The 16,103-nt window shown below is 31.3% G+C and overlaps 1 protein-coding gene across 4 annotated transcripts in view; it reads left to right on the top strand.

The window, feature by feature from the left end:
• The window catches only part of ECT2 (epithelial cell transforming 2), a 53,770-nt gene extending 40,138 nt beyond the window's left edge, over positions 1-13,632 (top strand). For all 4 annotated transcript variants that reach the window (XM_010976278.3, XM_031451275.2, XM_064492849.1 and 1 more), the window contains 5 exons: positions 546-684; positions 2,386-2,540; positions 7,528-7,635; positions 9,252-9,398; positions 12,408-13,632. In XM_010976278.3, the coding sequence (XP_010974580.1) occupies positions 546-684; positions 2,386-2,540; positions 7,528-7,635; positions 9,252-9,398; positions 12,408-12,497 (639 nt within the window). In that variant the 3' untranslated portion in view covers positions 12,498-13,632. The remainder of the gene's footprint in view (positions 1-545; positions 685-2,385; positions 2,541-7,527; positions 7,636-9,251; positions 9,399-12,407) is intronic.
• Positions 13,633-16,103: the final 2,471 nt, after the last annotated feature.

Below are 16,103 nucleotides of genomic sequence, written 5' to 3' on the forward strand. Positions count from 1 at the left end.
TAGTTATTTTAATCTTCCTATTTCTCAATAAGTGTAAATGTCCTGAGAATCAGAACCATTTCTGTGTCATTCACTCCTTTATCCTCAGTGCCTTGCACAGGATCTGAGATAGCTGTGAATTCAGCTCCTAAACTGAAATCAATTACCTTTTGAACCAAAGGTTGTGATCCCAGAGCAACTAGTCCCCTTTCTGAATTCAAGGCCTTTAATTGATGATTCTTCTATCCTTTGATCTCATTACTTCTTGCAATGCCTCTAAGTTCTTTCATTCCTCTGGGACCTTTTCCATAGACCCTGTCCTTTTGCCTGTTTTCCTTACTTTGAGCTCTTCTCATGTAAACGTGAGCATTTCTGCTACATAATTACATGTATGAATTTGTTACATAGCAACTCTGCTTCTTATCAAATAGTAGTTCTGGAATGACTGATAGTGAAATGAACTGCATATAGATTTATGTGATTAGTGTCATTTTATTTTTAATCATTTGGTCTTTGTTTTCATGTTACTGACAATGACTTTTTTTTTTTGTTCTTTCTATAATCAGATAGCAAGAAAACGACACAAAGTTATTGGCACTTTTAGGAGTCCCCATGGCCAGACCCGACCGCCAGCTTCTCTTAAGCATATTCATCTAATGCCTCTTTCTCAGATTAAGAAAGTGCTAGACATAAGAGAGACAGAAGGTATGCTCATTGGGTAAACTATTGGCCAAATAAAAATAATTTATATAAATTGAAAGTGATTTACTCCCATACATATTTTTTAAACTGGTAAACTATCTTTATTTATTTATTTATTTGACTTTATTGAGAATTTTATTTTATTCTATTTTTATTTTTCAAATATATTTTTATAGAAGTATAGTCAGTTTACAATGTTGTGTCAATTTCTGGTGTACAGCACAATACTTCAGTCATACAGGAATATATGTATATTCATTTTCATATTGTTTTTAACCATAGGTTACTACAGGATATTGAATATAGTTCCCTGTGTTATACAGTACAGACTTGTTATTCATCTATTTTATATATAGTAGTTAGTACCTGCAAGTATTGAACCCCCAATTTATCCCTTCTCCCCACCTGGTAACCATAAATTTGTTTTCTCTATCTGTGTTTGTTTTGTAAGTAAGTTTGTCTTTTTTTTTTTTTTTTTAACTGGTAAATTATCTTTGAATATTGTTGGTTAGTTCTGACAAAGTAATGATTCTTACATTTCTATCCCAACTACATCTCTAGGAACCAAGTTAATTTTTTTCAAATGAAAGAACTAGATCTCAACCTGTAGGATATCTTTATCTCCTAAGGGACAAAGAGCTTTTAAATGGTTACATGTCAAAATGGTGCCTAACTTATTCCCACACAAAAACTTATTTTTATTCCTTTAGAGTCCAAAAGCAGCTGTAATCTATTAACTGTGTTCCGCATCTTATACCTTCCCTGTTGCCAGTGGCTGTATTGTTAGTGATACATTGAGGATATGACCAGGAATAGATAGGCATGGGTAAATACTCCCAAAGTAACCATGGTAGACTCAACATGGGCTGAAATGTGTATTAAGGAAAGCTTTTACTCTAAACTTTGGGAGTGTTAGAGAAATTTCTCCGAAGGCCTGAAATTAGTAAAAGTTTATACTTAGCAAAAGTAGTATCATTTGTTTAATTGATACCTAGTGATGTGTGTGCCTGGTAATACTTTGCTTATTAGACATACGTTTTCACAGTGTACGCTGGTTCCATTACTGATCCCATAATTTCCCAATGATGGAAAGCTTTTAGTTTATGAGAAGCAATTAAAGAAAACTTGAACAGCAACTTATATTGCTGTCTTTACTCAGTTTTTGAATTCTGGGTTTATTAAGGGTTACATAGAGCATTTCTTTAGATCATCTCTCTATTTTGGGGTTATAATTATGGAAGATTTTGTTTAAAAATAGGTCCTGTTTTAGTATCTTGGTCACAAAACTTTGTAATATTTGAATGTTTTTATTCTTTGAGATTGATTTAAGTAGGTTGAATTATTGAATAATTCTTCATTGTCACTTTAATTTAAAACTTAAATTCTAGAATTCTAAGAAATGATATAGTTTAATTTTTTGAAACTATCAAAGAAAATATTTAATGTAGGGAAAATACTGCTTACTTAATGTCATTATCATTGTTGGTTCCTCACGTGGTACTTATTATAATTACTAATTATAATTCTTTCCATTGTTTCAGTGTGATATGGTTATATTTTTTGCTCAGTTAAAAACAGGGGCAAGAAAGGTGGAAAAGAGATAATCTCATTAGAATTTTGTTGCTCTGAGAGAACTAAACTTGCACAAATCTATCATTTTCTAAGGAGTAACACTTAATGTTTGTGATTATTCTGCAACCCTAGATTGCCATAATGCTTTTGCCTTGCTTGTGAGGCCGCCCACAGAGCAGGCAAATGTATTGCTCAGTTTCCAGATGACATCAGAGGAGCTTCCAAAAGAAAGCTGGCTAAAGATGCTATGTCGACACGTAGCCAACACCATTTGTAAAGCAGATGCTGTAAGTTCTTAAACCACTGTTATAGGGAAAGTTTAAACTCCATGGTAATAACATTCAGACTAAACCTGTATATTTCTAATAACCTGTTAATTATGAATGGAGGAGAGTTTTTGTTTTGTGTGTATTTAGGAAAATTGGCTTAAAAGTTGTTTTGGAAAAGATTTTTAAAAGTCTAGACACATGAAACATTTCTTTGAGTCCTTAACTTACAGATAGATCCTCATAGCCTTATAGTGCCTGTGACTGATTCAGTGAAGCTTTTGGAATTTGTTGTAATGTATTTTCTTCAGTACTCTTTGACTTGGCTATTTGTAAAATACAGGGTATTTTGTTCTGTTGTTCTTTTATCTTATTGAAAGCAATAGGTGAGTTGTAGCAAGTTGCCAATCCAGTTTTCTCAGTTCAACCTCTAAAAATCATAATATATATAAATACCTTTATTCTTTGCAGAGTAAAGTGAAGTAATATGAGAAAATCAAATTACTGAAGTTAAATAATTCACTAGAAATCAGGTAGCTTGTTGTAGATCTTGGATGAAATCTTGGTCCCTTAAAAGATAATTGGACTTTTTCATATACGGGAGAGACATGTGATGGACAGATTTAGATCCCTTCGTCTTTGCACAAATGACTTAAATAAAGGGGGATGTATAGATAGATGACCCTTTTCAATTCAGTAGTACTGTAACTGAGATTGCCTTGGACATTCATTTGGAAATAAAACATTTATTTTATTGTAGTTAAGTCTGATCTTCAAAGACATTGAGGTATAACTATTGTTTATAAATACTTGATTAAAAATATTTAATCTACCTAGGTGTTTAGAAAAATTAAGACTTTTTGATTTCTTTTTTAAAATTTCTATGGGCCAAGACTATGCTGTTAGTCAATAAAGGTTCATAGATGGAAATACAATGCTAGTGCATACAACAGACTGCTGGCTAGAAAAATGATGGAGACAGCTTTTTGTAAAGCCAAAAAACTGCTCATTATAAGGAGGAATTTTTTTTTTCATAGTTCTAAGTATCCATATATAAAATGGATCTCTGCAGTATAGTGATTGCCTGTTGTAGAAATTACTCCTGGATTTATCATGATGTCAGACTAGATGGCTTATGTAGTCCTTTCCAGATTTATAACCATGATTCTGAAGTGTAAACAATTAATGGGAAAATTTCCTTAAAACAAAATTTACTCAATTACTAGCCACAAAATGGCTAATAATTCTAGAACTGAAATATAGACAGTTAATGAAAATATTTCATAAAGTAAAATTAACCACAAGATGGCAGCAAACATTTAACTTTGTCCTGATTTATACTGTCTTAAACCACAAAATTCTTCCAAGTTGTGAGATTTTGTACTAAGAAATGTTTGTAAATTCAGATATTCAGTCACTTCAGTTGAATACTTTTCCTACACTTCAAATGTTGTGCATAGTACATTTTTTGAAAGCCCTGAATCACTGTCTTATCATTTGAGAACATTTGGCATGTTGAAGAGAAGGTATTTCTATACACGCACAATGAAAAAGATAAAAAATCTCTGATTCTTTTAATCAAGTTTTGTTCTATTTGATTTTTGGACTTTTAAATAATTAAAACTTACTTATGAGTAAAGAAATTACAACTATTTTGTTCTATGCCCATTTGTAAATTACTTAAGAAAAGTCTTCAAACTGAAAGGAAACTTAATCTAATCTCATTATTTTACATGTGAAACTAAGGCTTAAGAGCATTAAAACAGACATGAGGATCCAAGTATCCTTATTCTTGGTTAAACCCTTTTAATAATTTTTCTCCCCATGGATACAATGCACCATATTCTGTTATTTCAGAATTTGAAGATTAAAGTTTTGAATCTTTGCAAATTTTCTGTCTCAGAATATTTAGGTGTAAATTTTTGGTTTTGCCAACATGTAACCTTTAATTGCATGGTTGATATTTTTAAGGTTCTTATTGCCTGAGGTCAGATGGTAGCTTTGCTGAAATCATTACAGATTTCTGCCCTCTAATGACAAAAGTGTAATTTTATTAACAAATACATTTAAGCATTGTTACCACTCTTCTTGCACTTTGAATAGTTTAGAAGTAGTAACTTGATAATTAAATGTCCTATGCGACAATTCAATACTTTTACCAGTAATTTTTTTTATATTTCTTTAAAAAATCAAACTCATCCCACATCTTGGTTAAATCACCACTGGCTACTTAAGAGTAGCAATATTCATTCTTAGGTTTTAAATTTGTAACTAGAGGATTAGACTGAAGATACAACTTATAGGAGAAGAGTTCATGTTTGTGAGCTAATATTATTTATAATGGAGTTAATATGATGTGTTTAAAACTATAGTTATTCTGCTGATTATTTGCCATGCATAGTAAGTTGTTAATCTAAGTGTCTGTGATTGGTACTACTTTAATTTGGCCAAATCAGAAGCTCTAAGTTATAAAAACGATTACGGAATTTGAGGAAATCAAAGAGACACAAGCTAAGAAAGGAGGCACAATGAAACTAGATTATTTTTTCTTTCATATCTGAGTTTGAGGAATAGTGGGAGAGGGGAGCTTAAGGAAAGAAGGACCTGGTAACTCACATGTAGATGGGTCCCAATGGCTTTAAGATATCAGAAATGCTAAAAAATTTCCTGTGACTCAAGACCTATAAATAGGCCTCTAAAATCTATAGCTGAGGCTCAGTTTTCTCTTGTAATTAATATTATATATCTCAATGGAAGAAATTGGTCACTACTGTCCAATCTTAAACTCAGATCTTTAGAACTAGTCTTAGATACATGTGAATTTGGGGCTGATTGAAGAACTCCTCCCCCTCCCAAGCTTCTTTAATGCATGAGATACGTTGAATAAGTCATTAAATATTTTTAGAATTATATTCATATGTTATTTAAATGATTTTGGTTATGGTACAAATTTTATTTTTATTTTAGAAATTTAAAGGAATTGATTAGAAAGCAGTTTTTTTGTTTTGTTTTGTGGGTTTCTTTTTCATTTTATTAATGAGAAAAAGTAATAGGAAAAAGCCTAGGAATACTGAAAGTTTCCCCTGCTTCGCCTGTGATTTGTCCTGCTTACCTTCTTCTGGGCAGAGAGAACAAAAGGAAGTATTTCATCTTTATATCTTAGAAAACAACTATATTTTCTACTCAGTTATTAGTGCACTACCTAGATGTTTACCCTTTCAGTCGTTCTGAACCTTCTAGAAATGTAAAAGGCCTCATATGTATGTCCCCCAACCAAACCAGAAGTAATTTATTTGTTCCTTGAGAGAAAACATGAAGCCATCAGCTCCCTTTTCAGTTTGTAGGTGGTTATTATCTGCTTAGTAATTGTTACTGTAGCAAAAGGAAAGACTGAGACTCTCTTTTCTTTATTAACAACTGCTTAGGGATTTAAATTTCAGGGGCCTTTGTTATGAAAAGAGCATGTCACCAAAATTGAACATACTTGGAATTTAGTTTCATTATATAAACATTAATACATTTTGCATCTAAATATTTTATTCAGAATAAATTTAAGTTACCACAATATTTACTTTTATATTCATGCTATGATTTTTACTTTCCTCTCTTAAGTTGAAAAATAATATTTACATATAAGAAAAAACTCAAGGTATACTGCAATATATATTTCTGTCCCACTAGTATTTTCAGTGGTAAAATTTTTGATACTTTCATAGGTATCTTTCCAGAAATAATACATGCAGACTTGCATTTCTTGTTAGATTTTTTTCCTAAGTAATTTTATCTTTGTAATAGTATCATAAATGAGATATTTCAAATGTTTAAGTTGTTTTCTAGTTGTTCTGTATATAGGTGAATCTTTGATATATGTATGTTGATTTTGTACCCAGTCAGTTTTATTAAATTCGCTTTCTTAACGTTTCTAATTGTTTTATGCCTAATTCTTACTGGATTTTTTTCAGATTTTCAGTTTTTAAAAAGTCTTAAATTCACCAGTTCAGAATGAACATTGAGTTTGAAAACAAAGCATAATGAAGGAAAATATGTTTAAATGGAGGAAAATATAAATGTCAAAACATCCTTTTGTTAAATTTGCCTCTGTATTTAGGAACATTAAAAAAAATGCTTGTCAAATAGAAGGCCAGCAATATATATTTGTTGACTGAATGAAATCCAGGTTGAAATGAAATTAAATGAAATTAAAATTGAAGATAGAATGAATAAAAACAAAATTAAGTTCATAAAACTAAGCTGTGCTTAGTTTATGGTGTCAGAAGTACAGCCGTGTAGGAAAATTGATCCCTCTGAGATGTAGGAAATCTTAATGAAAAACCTTGTAGGTGTATGTGTATGGGGATGCCAGGATACTCCGGGATAGGCAGAGCTTGGATTACAGTCCTCACTACTTTGTCTCTCATAGATTGGTGAGAGATGTTAACTATTCACAGTTGTTTTGTAAATTTTTGTCTGGATAATTAACAAGAACCAATTGAGAACTATTAGCACTTATAACAGTTAAGTAGCCAAATAAAACATAAATATGTAAAAATATAGTTCCCTGTGCTTTATAGTAGGCCTTTTTAAAAAAAAAATCTGTTTTATATATAGTAGTATGTATCTGTAAATCTCAAAATCCTAATTTATCCCTCCCCTCCCCCTTTGGTAACCATAAGTTTGTTTTCTATGTACAAAGCAAGCATTTATAATTGTAGAGTATGATATTTAGCACATTGTTTCTCTAGCCACAAAATGGTAGTGCTGGAGGATAGTCTTATGCTAGAGTAGTAAGGCAACTTGCCAATTCATGGCCTGAGTGCTTATTTTCCAGTATCCTTAAATGAATGTATTTCAGAGTAGAAATGATGTCAAATGCATCAAGAATCTAGAGCAGCTTCATGTATACACACTCCCTATGTATGCATATTAGTGCTTAAAGGTTTGATTTTAGGCACAGTTGTGTTTTTTAATTGATTTATTTTAAAATAATAAAAATATTTATTTCCAACAGGAGAATCTTATTTATACTGCTGATCCAGAATCCTTTGAAGTAAATACAAAAGATATGGACAGTACATTGAGTAGAGCATCTAGAGCAATAAAAAAGACTTCAAAAAAGGTGAGTCTTAGTGAAATTATTCAGCAGATTTCCTCCATGCCAAGGCACAAGATAAAATCCCAGAAGAAGACATGTGATGAGGAGATAGGTAATTTATCTGAGAAAGAGTTTAAAGTAATGATGCCCTAGATGTTCAGAGAACCCAAGAGGAGTATAGGGTGCACAGAGTGAAGTTTTTAGCAAAGAATTGGAAAATATAAAGAATACCCAAACGGAGTTGAAGAATAAGGTCACTGAAATGAACAATGCCCTAGAAGGAACCAAGAATAGACTAAATGAGGCAGAAGAATGGATCAGTGAGTTAAAAGACAGATTAGTGGAAATCACTACTTTAGAACAGAAAAAAGAATAAAAAGGAATGGGGATAGTTTAAGAGAATGCTGGGACAACATGAAGCACTCTAATATTCGCATTATAGGGGTCCCAGAAAGAGAAGAGAGAGAGAGAGGACCTGAGAAAATTTTTGGAGATAATAACCGAAAATTTCCCCAACTTGGGAAAGGAAATAGTCACCCAAGTCCTGGAAGCGCAGAGAGTACCACACAGAATCAACCCAAAGAGGAACACACCAAGGCACATAGTCATCAAACTGACAACCATTAAGGATAAGGAGAAAATATTAAAATTCAGCATATCTCCAAAATGTATTTTTCAGAGTATATTAAAATAATACTGCCCTAAGTGTCAGTGTAAAGGTGTATATAAAACAAAGCTGTTTTTTGGTTCTAGGAAATGGCCCACAGAGGTAATAGTTTAGTTCTGTGACTTCTTTGGCACAGTAATTATATGACAACTTGTTATCCTCATTCTTGTTACAGTGATACTTCTATGGGCTATACTTGAGTAGAAAGGTACTGATGGTGTTTTAAATATAGATATGTGTGCATTCATCTTAGAAACTGCCTCAGATATTTTTCAGCAAAGGGCACATGAAAGAGTCAGGAGACCTGGAATCTATTCTTGACCACAAGTATGTTTCAGTCTTCTAATAAATACCTTCCCTACTTATCAGAGTTGCTGAGGACTACATAAGAATGTTGCTAATAGGGCTTTTTAAAAGTAGAACCAGAATTTTATTATTACACATAAAATTTGCAACCAGAGTCTACTGTTAGGTTTACAAGTATTTTGTTCTTGTTTACTTTGCCTTTGAGAGGAGACCTTGTGTTTTATTTAATCATCGCTGTATCTCTGCATTTAACATGTGTGGTGTATAGTAGATAAGTATGTTAAAAATGACTTCAAATGAACTTCACTTTTTCAATGAAAGAAATTGAGGTTCAAGTGGCTTTGGATCAAAGATCTCACAACTAAATTGTCATAGAATCAGGTAACACCGAGGTTTCTTCTCTCATGCCTAATTTTCCCTTCCACCTTTTCCCCTTGGACTGTAGTGCTCAGTGAATGCAGGCTGGAATAGTTTACAGTGTACTACATTTCCTCACTGCTTTGTCCAAAGAGATCCTAATTCTGCCATATAGAAAATGCAGAAAAACTTTTTTTTTGTAGAAAACCTTTTGAAGTTTATTTGGCTTTGTTTACACATAGTTGTTCTTACCAGTTGTTATTAAATTTGTCTAGGTTTGTTAATTAATTGTAACTCATTTTAATTCTAGGTTACAAGAGCATTTTCTTTCTCCAAAACTCCAAAAAGGGCTCTACGAAGAGCTCTTATGACATCCCAAGGTTCAGTGGAGGGAAGAAGTCCTTCTAGCAATGAAAAGCACGTAATGAGTCGTCTGTCTAGCACATCGTCATTAGCAGTAAGTTATTTTGATTTAATGGGCTAAATGGCTTATTCATGTTATGGGAGTTGGTGTGGAATTTGTTAACTTTTAAAGATGGAAATCTTAACATCTCCATCAATTATTTTGATGTATCTAAACCTCTAACCTCTTTATTGGGTAAAGGTAACTGAGAAAACCTCACTTAATGAACTACTTGCTTAATGTGTAGTTTATCTGTTAGGAAATTTTATTCAGATTGAGATGTTAATCTCAAAGAAAACATGTTTCAATCTGGCCCATCACGTTACTAATGCAAACAGTGATGGTCTTGTTTATACAGATTAGCTCCAATAATACAGCAGAGACTGAGCTTTCTTTCATTATATTTCTGTGATGAATGTATAATCTCTGAAGCTGTGAATCTTGGAGGGTGATATGAGTTCTGAATTCATGCGTATATTTTTAAATGTTTTCTGAGCAATCTCAAATGTTTCAGAATTATTAGACAATATTAGGCCATTTCTAACATTTATTACAGTCACTAAGTATATGAGTGATGTATCTGTTGTTTGCAAAAATTATTACTTATCAACTAAGGTCAAGAAAAGCAAGTGACTGTCACTTCTTAGCTGTATGTACTTCAGCAATTGTCTTATTCTTTCTTATACCCATTTTTGCAGATGAGAGAAAAGAGATCAACAGTGCTTACCATGTAGTATTATTGTAAGGACTAAATACACACACACACACTCTCTCTCTCTCTCACAGTTATATACTGAAATATACTCAGAGACAGTTGAGTAGAGGTTAAGAGTGTGAAGTCTGGAACTCACATGTTCAAATCCCGGCTCTGCTATTTACTAGCTGTATGACTTTTGGCAACTTATTAAAGATCTTTCTGTTTTAACTTCACTGTCTGTAAAATAATCTAAAGTAGAAGTTGTAAGGATTAAATCAATTAATATACACAAAGTGCTGTGAACAGTACTTGGCACAGGGAGAGTGCTCTGGTGTTTTATAAATGGTTACTGTTTATTATATAAAATTTATACAGACAAGGCACATAATGTTCAACAACTTATTTTTTAAAAGTGAAGTCTTTAGTGAATATTACATCAGAGTTATAGCTAAATTTATGAGTGTGTTTATACAGACTTTTAATCAAAGTTAACCTTCCAATGGGAGGGAAGTTACACTTAGAAAATAATATAAATTTATGTGAAGAAATTTGATCAGTTAAAAATGTATTGAAATTGACAAAAATATAGTAAGCATTCATTTCTTAAAATCAAATTGTAGGCTTTCTGAAGGCCAGAGTACTATCTCTTATTTATTTCCTGCATCTATAGTAACTATTATAAACATTATTGCTTTTCAGATGAATATAATTAGATAATTAGATAAGAAAAATTTTAGAAAATGAATATACATATATTTATTAATTTTATGTAGACAGTATAAATAAGAAGTACCTAAAATATCTTTAAGACATTCATGTCCTCTTCTCAATTACCTATTTCTGTTCTAACAGATTACCCATTCTGTTTTCACAAGCAGTATAATTGGATTTACTAAGCATCTTTATGTTCAGCGCTCAAACTCTACTGGTGGGCGCTTTCAAAACTCCTGGTTTCGATCTATACGTCATTCTGCCTCACAGGCTAGTTATTCAGAGATGCTAGAAGGAAATACTGATTTTTCAAATTCAAAAAAAAGTTCTATCCAAGTCATCTTTGAAATTTGTGAAGAATTAGGAGATATGCCAACCAGTAATGGAAACAAGCCTCGTGAAGTTTAATGTGAGCTTATTAGCTGTTTGAAATTTTTATTTGTGAAAAAAGAAAGTATTTTTCTCCACTGAATCACTTATTAGGTGGGTGGGGACTTTTGAATTCACAACTTTATAACTGCTTGAATTCACAACAACTTAGGCTTATGGACTTACTCATAAGTCCAGAAAAAAATCAGTCCTATCAGAAATTTTCTTATTTATGAAAATGATTGTTTAAAAAATAGTAATAATTGTCATGTGAAGTATGTTTATATTCCAGATCTGATTCTTAATCTTAGATTTATGGCATTTATATAAAATTTATGCTTTTAATATGGCAAATCATAAAAGTTTTACCTGAGGAAAATATAAAATTTTATGCTATTTAAATCATTGCTTTGCTATGACTTGAATGGTAATACTTTACCAACCCAGCTCTTTAAATATTTCATTTTATTTACTATCTTGTTGATTAAAACTTAATAGCCAGCTACCTTGCTGGCTCTAAATTTAGTTACAGTTAGCCATTCATGTCTGTTAAAATTAAACAGTAGCTTTCTTTATAATTTGTTTTATGTTTTTACCCCCTCTTGAGTTTTTGGTATTCTTGTGCTTATTTCTTTGTAATTAGAAATTCTGATGATATTTAACTTTGACACTCTAAAACAAGTTTAGATAGCTTAGTATATTAATAATCTCTATTATCAGATATGCTATTTTGTTCAGCATTTATATGGAGCAAAATTATACATAAACATGACACATACATACACATATATACATATGCGTTGCACATAATACAAGAACTCTTGGAGCGTATTACTTTTAATTTAGAAAATTATTTCCCATCAAGTAATTTCACTCCTCTTAATTCTACTTTATGATTAAGAAGAAATCACTAAGGTTTGTCTTTTTGCCTCAAAAATTTATTTATTAAATTATAATTTTAAAAAGTAACCTGAAAATCTAAATCCTTAATATCTCTACTAGCAGTAAGCCAATATCTATTTCAATTGAGTTAATATGTAGTAAACTAGTTACCCATTTGTCACTTGTTTTCAGACTTAATGCTAAAATAGTTTTAATTATGTGTCCTCCCCAGCCCTCCCTTTAATTTTTAGTTTTTATTCACTTAAAGAGTTTAGATGTTTCAGATGTCTTAACTGTTATGATAATTTATTAAGTGCAAAAGTGATACACATGATGCTAAACTGTATGCTACAATTTTTTAAAAGAAAAATACTAAATATAAAATATTTCTCTTGTCTTTACAGGGCATTCCATCTCCCTCCCTTGTCAGCCTTCCTTCTTTCTTTGAAAGGAGAAGTCATACTTTAAGTAGATCTACAACTCATTTAATATGAAGTTTTAAAAAAAAATCTTAATTTGTAGAAACTTATGAACACCTCATATTCAAATAAGAAACTGACTTAAATGGTACTTGTCATTAGCACTTGGTGAAAGCTGGAAAGAAGGTAACACTAAACTATGCCCTTTTATTTTCTTCTTGAAAGAGTAAGGTTAACCTCATACATTTTTTGAGTTAATTCATGTAAAAAAATTATATTGATTTTGATGTAATATTTCTTTTTGCTTGAGTCTAATTGAAGATCAATAATTTAAGTTATTCATGATATTAGTAACTTTGCAACATGATACAGTAAATAAATTTTATTGGTGGATGCCAAATAGTGCTTTGAATCTCTTTGTGTAGTGTCTGAATGAATTTTTCAAAACAAATATATGTGTATCTCGATTTGTGCAGAGATTAAATATCACATAGATCTCTGAGTACTGGGATCTTGCTTCACATGCGTTGTTTGAAGTAGTTATTTAATTGCTCCTTTTGAAGTTTATTTTATAATAAATAAAGATATAATAGCATGTGGATTTAAAAAGATTTCCCCCATTAACAAGAATAACAGTTAAAGGAGATGGTTTCAAAACATACTTGCAAACTGAGATAAGAACAGAATGATTAAAAAATAATGTATACCTTGCACAAATGTGATATTGGTGTATACACGTAGCTGTTTCAGAGACAATATACTTATGGTGATTTTAGGCACTAGCAAATCTTGACTTAGCTTGATAGTGTGTAGAATTTAATTTTGAAGGATAAGACCATGTGGAAATTGTGGTAAGGATTGTTTATACTCTTTATGAAATAATTTTAAAGTTGGCATCAGTTTTACTAATCTATTAAATACATAGATACTGTATATGGTCAGATTTTTATTGTAGACTCGTAGTTAAATGTAAAATTGAAATTCATTTATTTGCTGTTGTAAAATATTTTTCAAACCCTGATATTATCTTTCACAGTAGTTTTCTTTTTATAGTCAGTAATACAAAATACTGCAAATGTTTAATTGTCGTTTAACAATTTTCAGTTATTCGTTATAATAGTTTGACTATAGATTTTTTTTCCTATGCCACATATGTGCCACTTTTAAATAGTAAAGGACCCATTATTGCTATATTTTAAAAGCAGTTGTATTAGGAAGAACTTTGTAAATAAATACTTAAAACTCAAGTATTTTACGTTTCATGTTTTAAATAGTTCTTTTAGACAAATTTTCATAGGCCACTGTGAATGCATATACCAGTCTCTGCTCTGTTATCTACTTACATATTTATTTGCTTATTCCTTCCTCCATTAATGCTTTTGAGCATTTATATACTGGGCTATGTGTAGGTTAGGAGTCTTTAATCTGGAATCTACTGCACAATGGAGGTAGTGAATCCTATCATAGTTTATATAAAATATATAAAATATATTTTATTTGCATGTATGTGTGCATTTTTCTGGCAGAAGATGCACTTCTATCGCTTTATTGGGGGGATGGAGCTGTGATCTCCTCCAAAAGTGTAGGTTTTCCAGGGAGAGGAAATAACATGAGATAAGGTTGTGTGAGGTTGGAATGTATTGGATGTTCACTGGCAAAATATAGCAGGTAGTTAATTCTAATTTTAAAGGGAGCTTTAAAATGTGGAAAGGTACTACAGCCCAGGGGTGTGTGGATGCAGAAGGATGTGAGCAAACTGGAACTCATTACTCCCACAGAATACCACAATTCTCACAGATATTTTTAGAAATATATAACTTATTAATACTGATATAGGAAAAAATAGAAAACATAAATGTTCCTATAAACACTAAAGAAAAGGAATCCAAATTTAAAATCATTACTAGAAAGAAATTGGGCCCAGATGGCTTCACTGGATAATGAATGCTATTCAACATTTAATGAAGAATTAACCAATCTTACACAAATTCTTAAGGAGAATAGAGAAAAGAAATACTTCCCAACTCATTTTATGAGTCCTAGATAACCTTGGACATTTTAAGAAAGGTTAGTCTTATTTGTGAAAGTACGTGTAAAATTTTAAAATAAAATATTTCATTTTAATATGTAAAAAATTATATATCATAACCAGGTTTGCTTTATACCAGGCACAAGAGGTTGTTTTTAGATAATTTATCAGTGTATCTTCTACTTTAATAGGGTAAGGCAGAAAAATTATATTACCGCTGTATTTTCAGAAAAAATCTGATAAATGTGTCTATTATTATACTTTTTGCAAATTAGGAGTAGAATGGAACATACTTAAACTGATAAAGGTTATCTATCAAAAAACCCATAACAAATGTCATACTTAATGATGAAGCCTTGGCAACGTCTTCTTTGTGATCAGAAAGGAGAGGAGTGCTCACTTCACCACCTTTAATCAGCATTTTACTGTAGTTCCCCTTCCCCAATGCAGGATTGTTAAGAAAAGGAAATGGTATAAAAATTAGAAAGGAAAAACCAATGCTGTTATTATTCACAGATGATATGATTGTGTAGATAGGAAATCCTAAAGAATATACAGGTAAGTTACTAGGTTAAATTCTGATACAAAATTAATATATAAATATCAATTGTATTTCTTAACACCAGCCACAAACAGGTTGAGAATACTTTTTCTTAAAAGATACCTGTGACAACAGCATAAAACCCACTGAAGTACTTAATAATAAATACAACAAAAGATGTACAAGATCTTACAGGGAAGACTATGGGACTTAATTTATATCAATTAAAGACCTTAATGGAGATATTGTACCATTGTCATGGATTAGTTACTTCAATTTTGAAAAATAAGTTTCCCCCAAATTGAGCCGATCAAGATTTTGTGTGTGTGTGTGTGTGTGTGTGTGTGTGTAACATGACAAATTATTTCCAAAATATATGTGGAAATACAAGAGTTAAGACTAAGAGGTAAGTTGAAGAAGTGAGAGGACTTGCTTTATCAGAAACAAGGTTTATTCTAAAGGTGTAGTAATCAAGACAGTGAGATGTTAGAAGTCTTGGTGTACTGAGCACAGATAAATTAATGGATTATGATTGAAAATCCACAAACAGACAAAAGTGGCACTTTAAAACTGACAAAAAGATAGTCTGTTCAACAAATGGTGCTGGGAAAAAATGGGTATCTTTATTTAAAACAGAAGAGAAGGAAATTTCTAACATGCTGTACAAAAATGAATTTCAAAGGAATTATAGGCCTAAATATGAAATGTAAAACTATATAAGATGTTACTAGATAGTATACGAGAGGATCTTACTCTTTTGGGTTGGAAAAGATTGTTTAAACATGTTACCATGTTTAAGATAATTAATTATAGTGGGAAGGACAGATAAATCTGCATAAAAATTAAGAACTTCTCGTCATGAAAAGACATCATTAAAGTCAAAGAGTAGATGTTTGCAATTTATGGAACTGACATGTCCAGAAGATGTAAATCACTAAAAAAAAAATCTGAAAAATCAGACATCCTTATAGAAAACCAGGTATTTTACAAGTGAGGAAATCCAAATGGCTAATACGCTTATTAAGAAACATTTCTCATTCATAATGCAGAAAATGCAAAAAGACACCCTTGCACATACACCATATTTGCTTAGCACAAATGGGAAGCAGAG

This window comes from Camelus dromedarius, chromosome 2 (genome assembly GCF_036321535.1).
Source record: "Camelus dromedarius isolate mCamDro1 chromosome 2, mCamDro1.pat, whole genome shotgun sequence".
Taxonomy (NCBI): Eukaryota; Metazoa; Chordata; class Mammalia; order Artiodactyla; family Camelidae; genus Camelus; species Camelus dromedarius.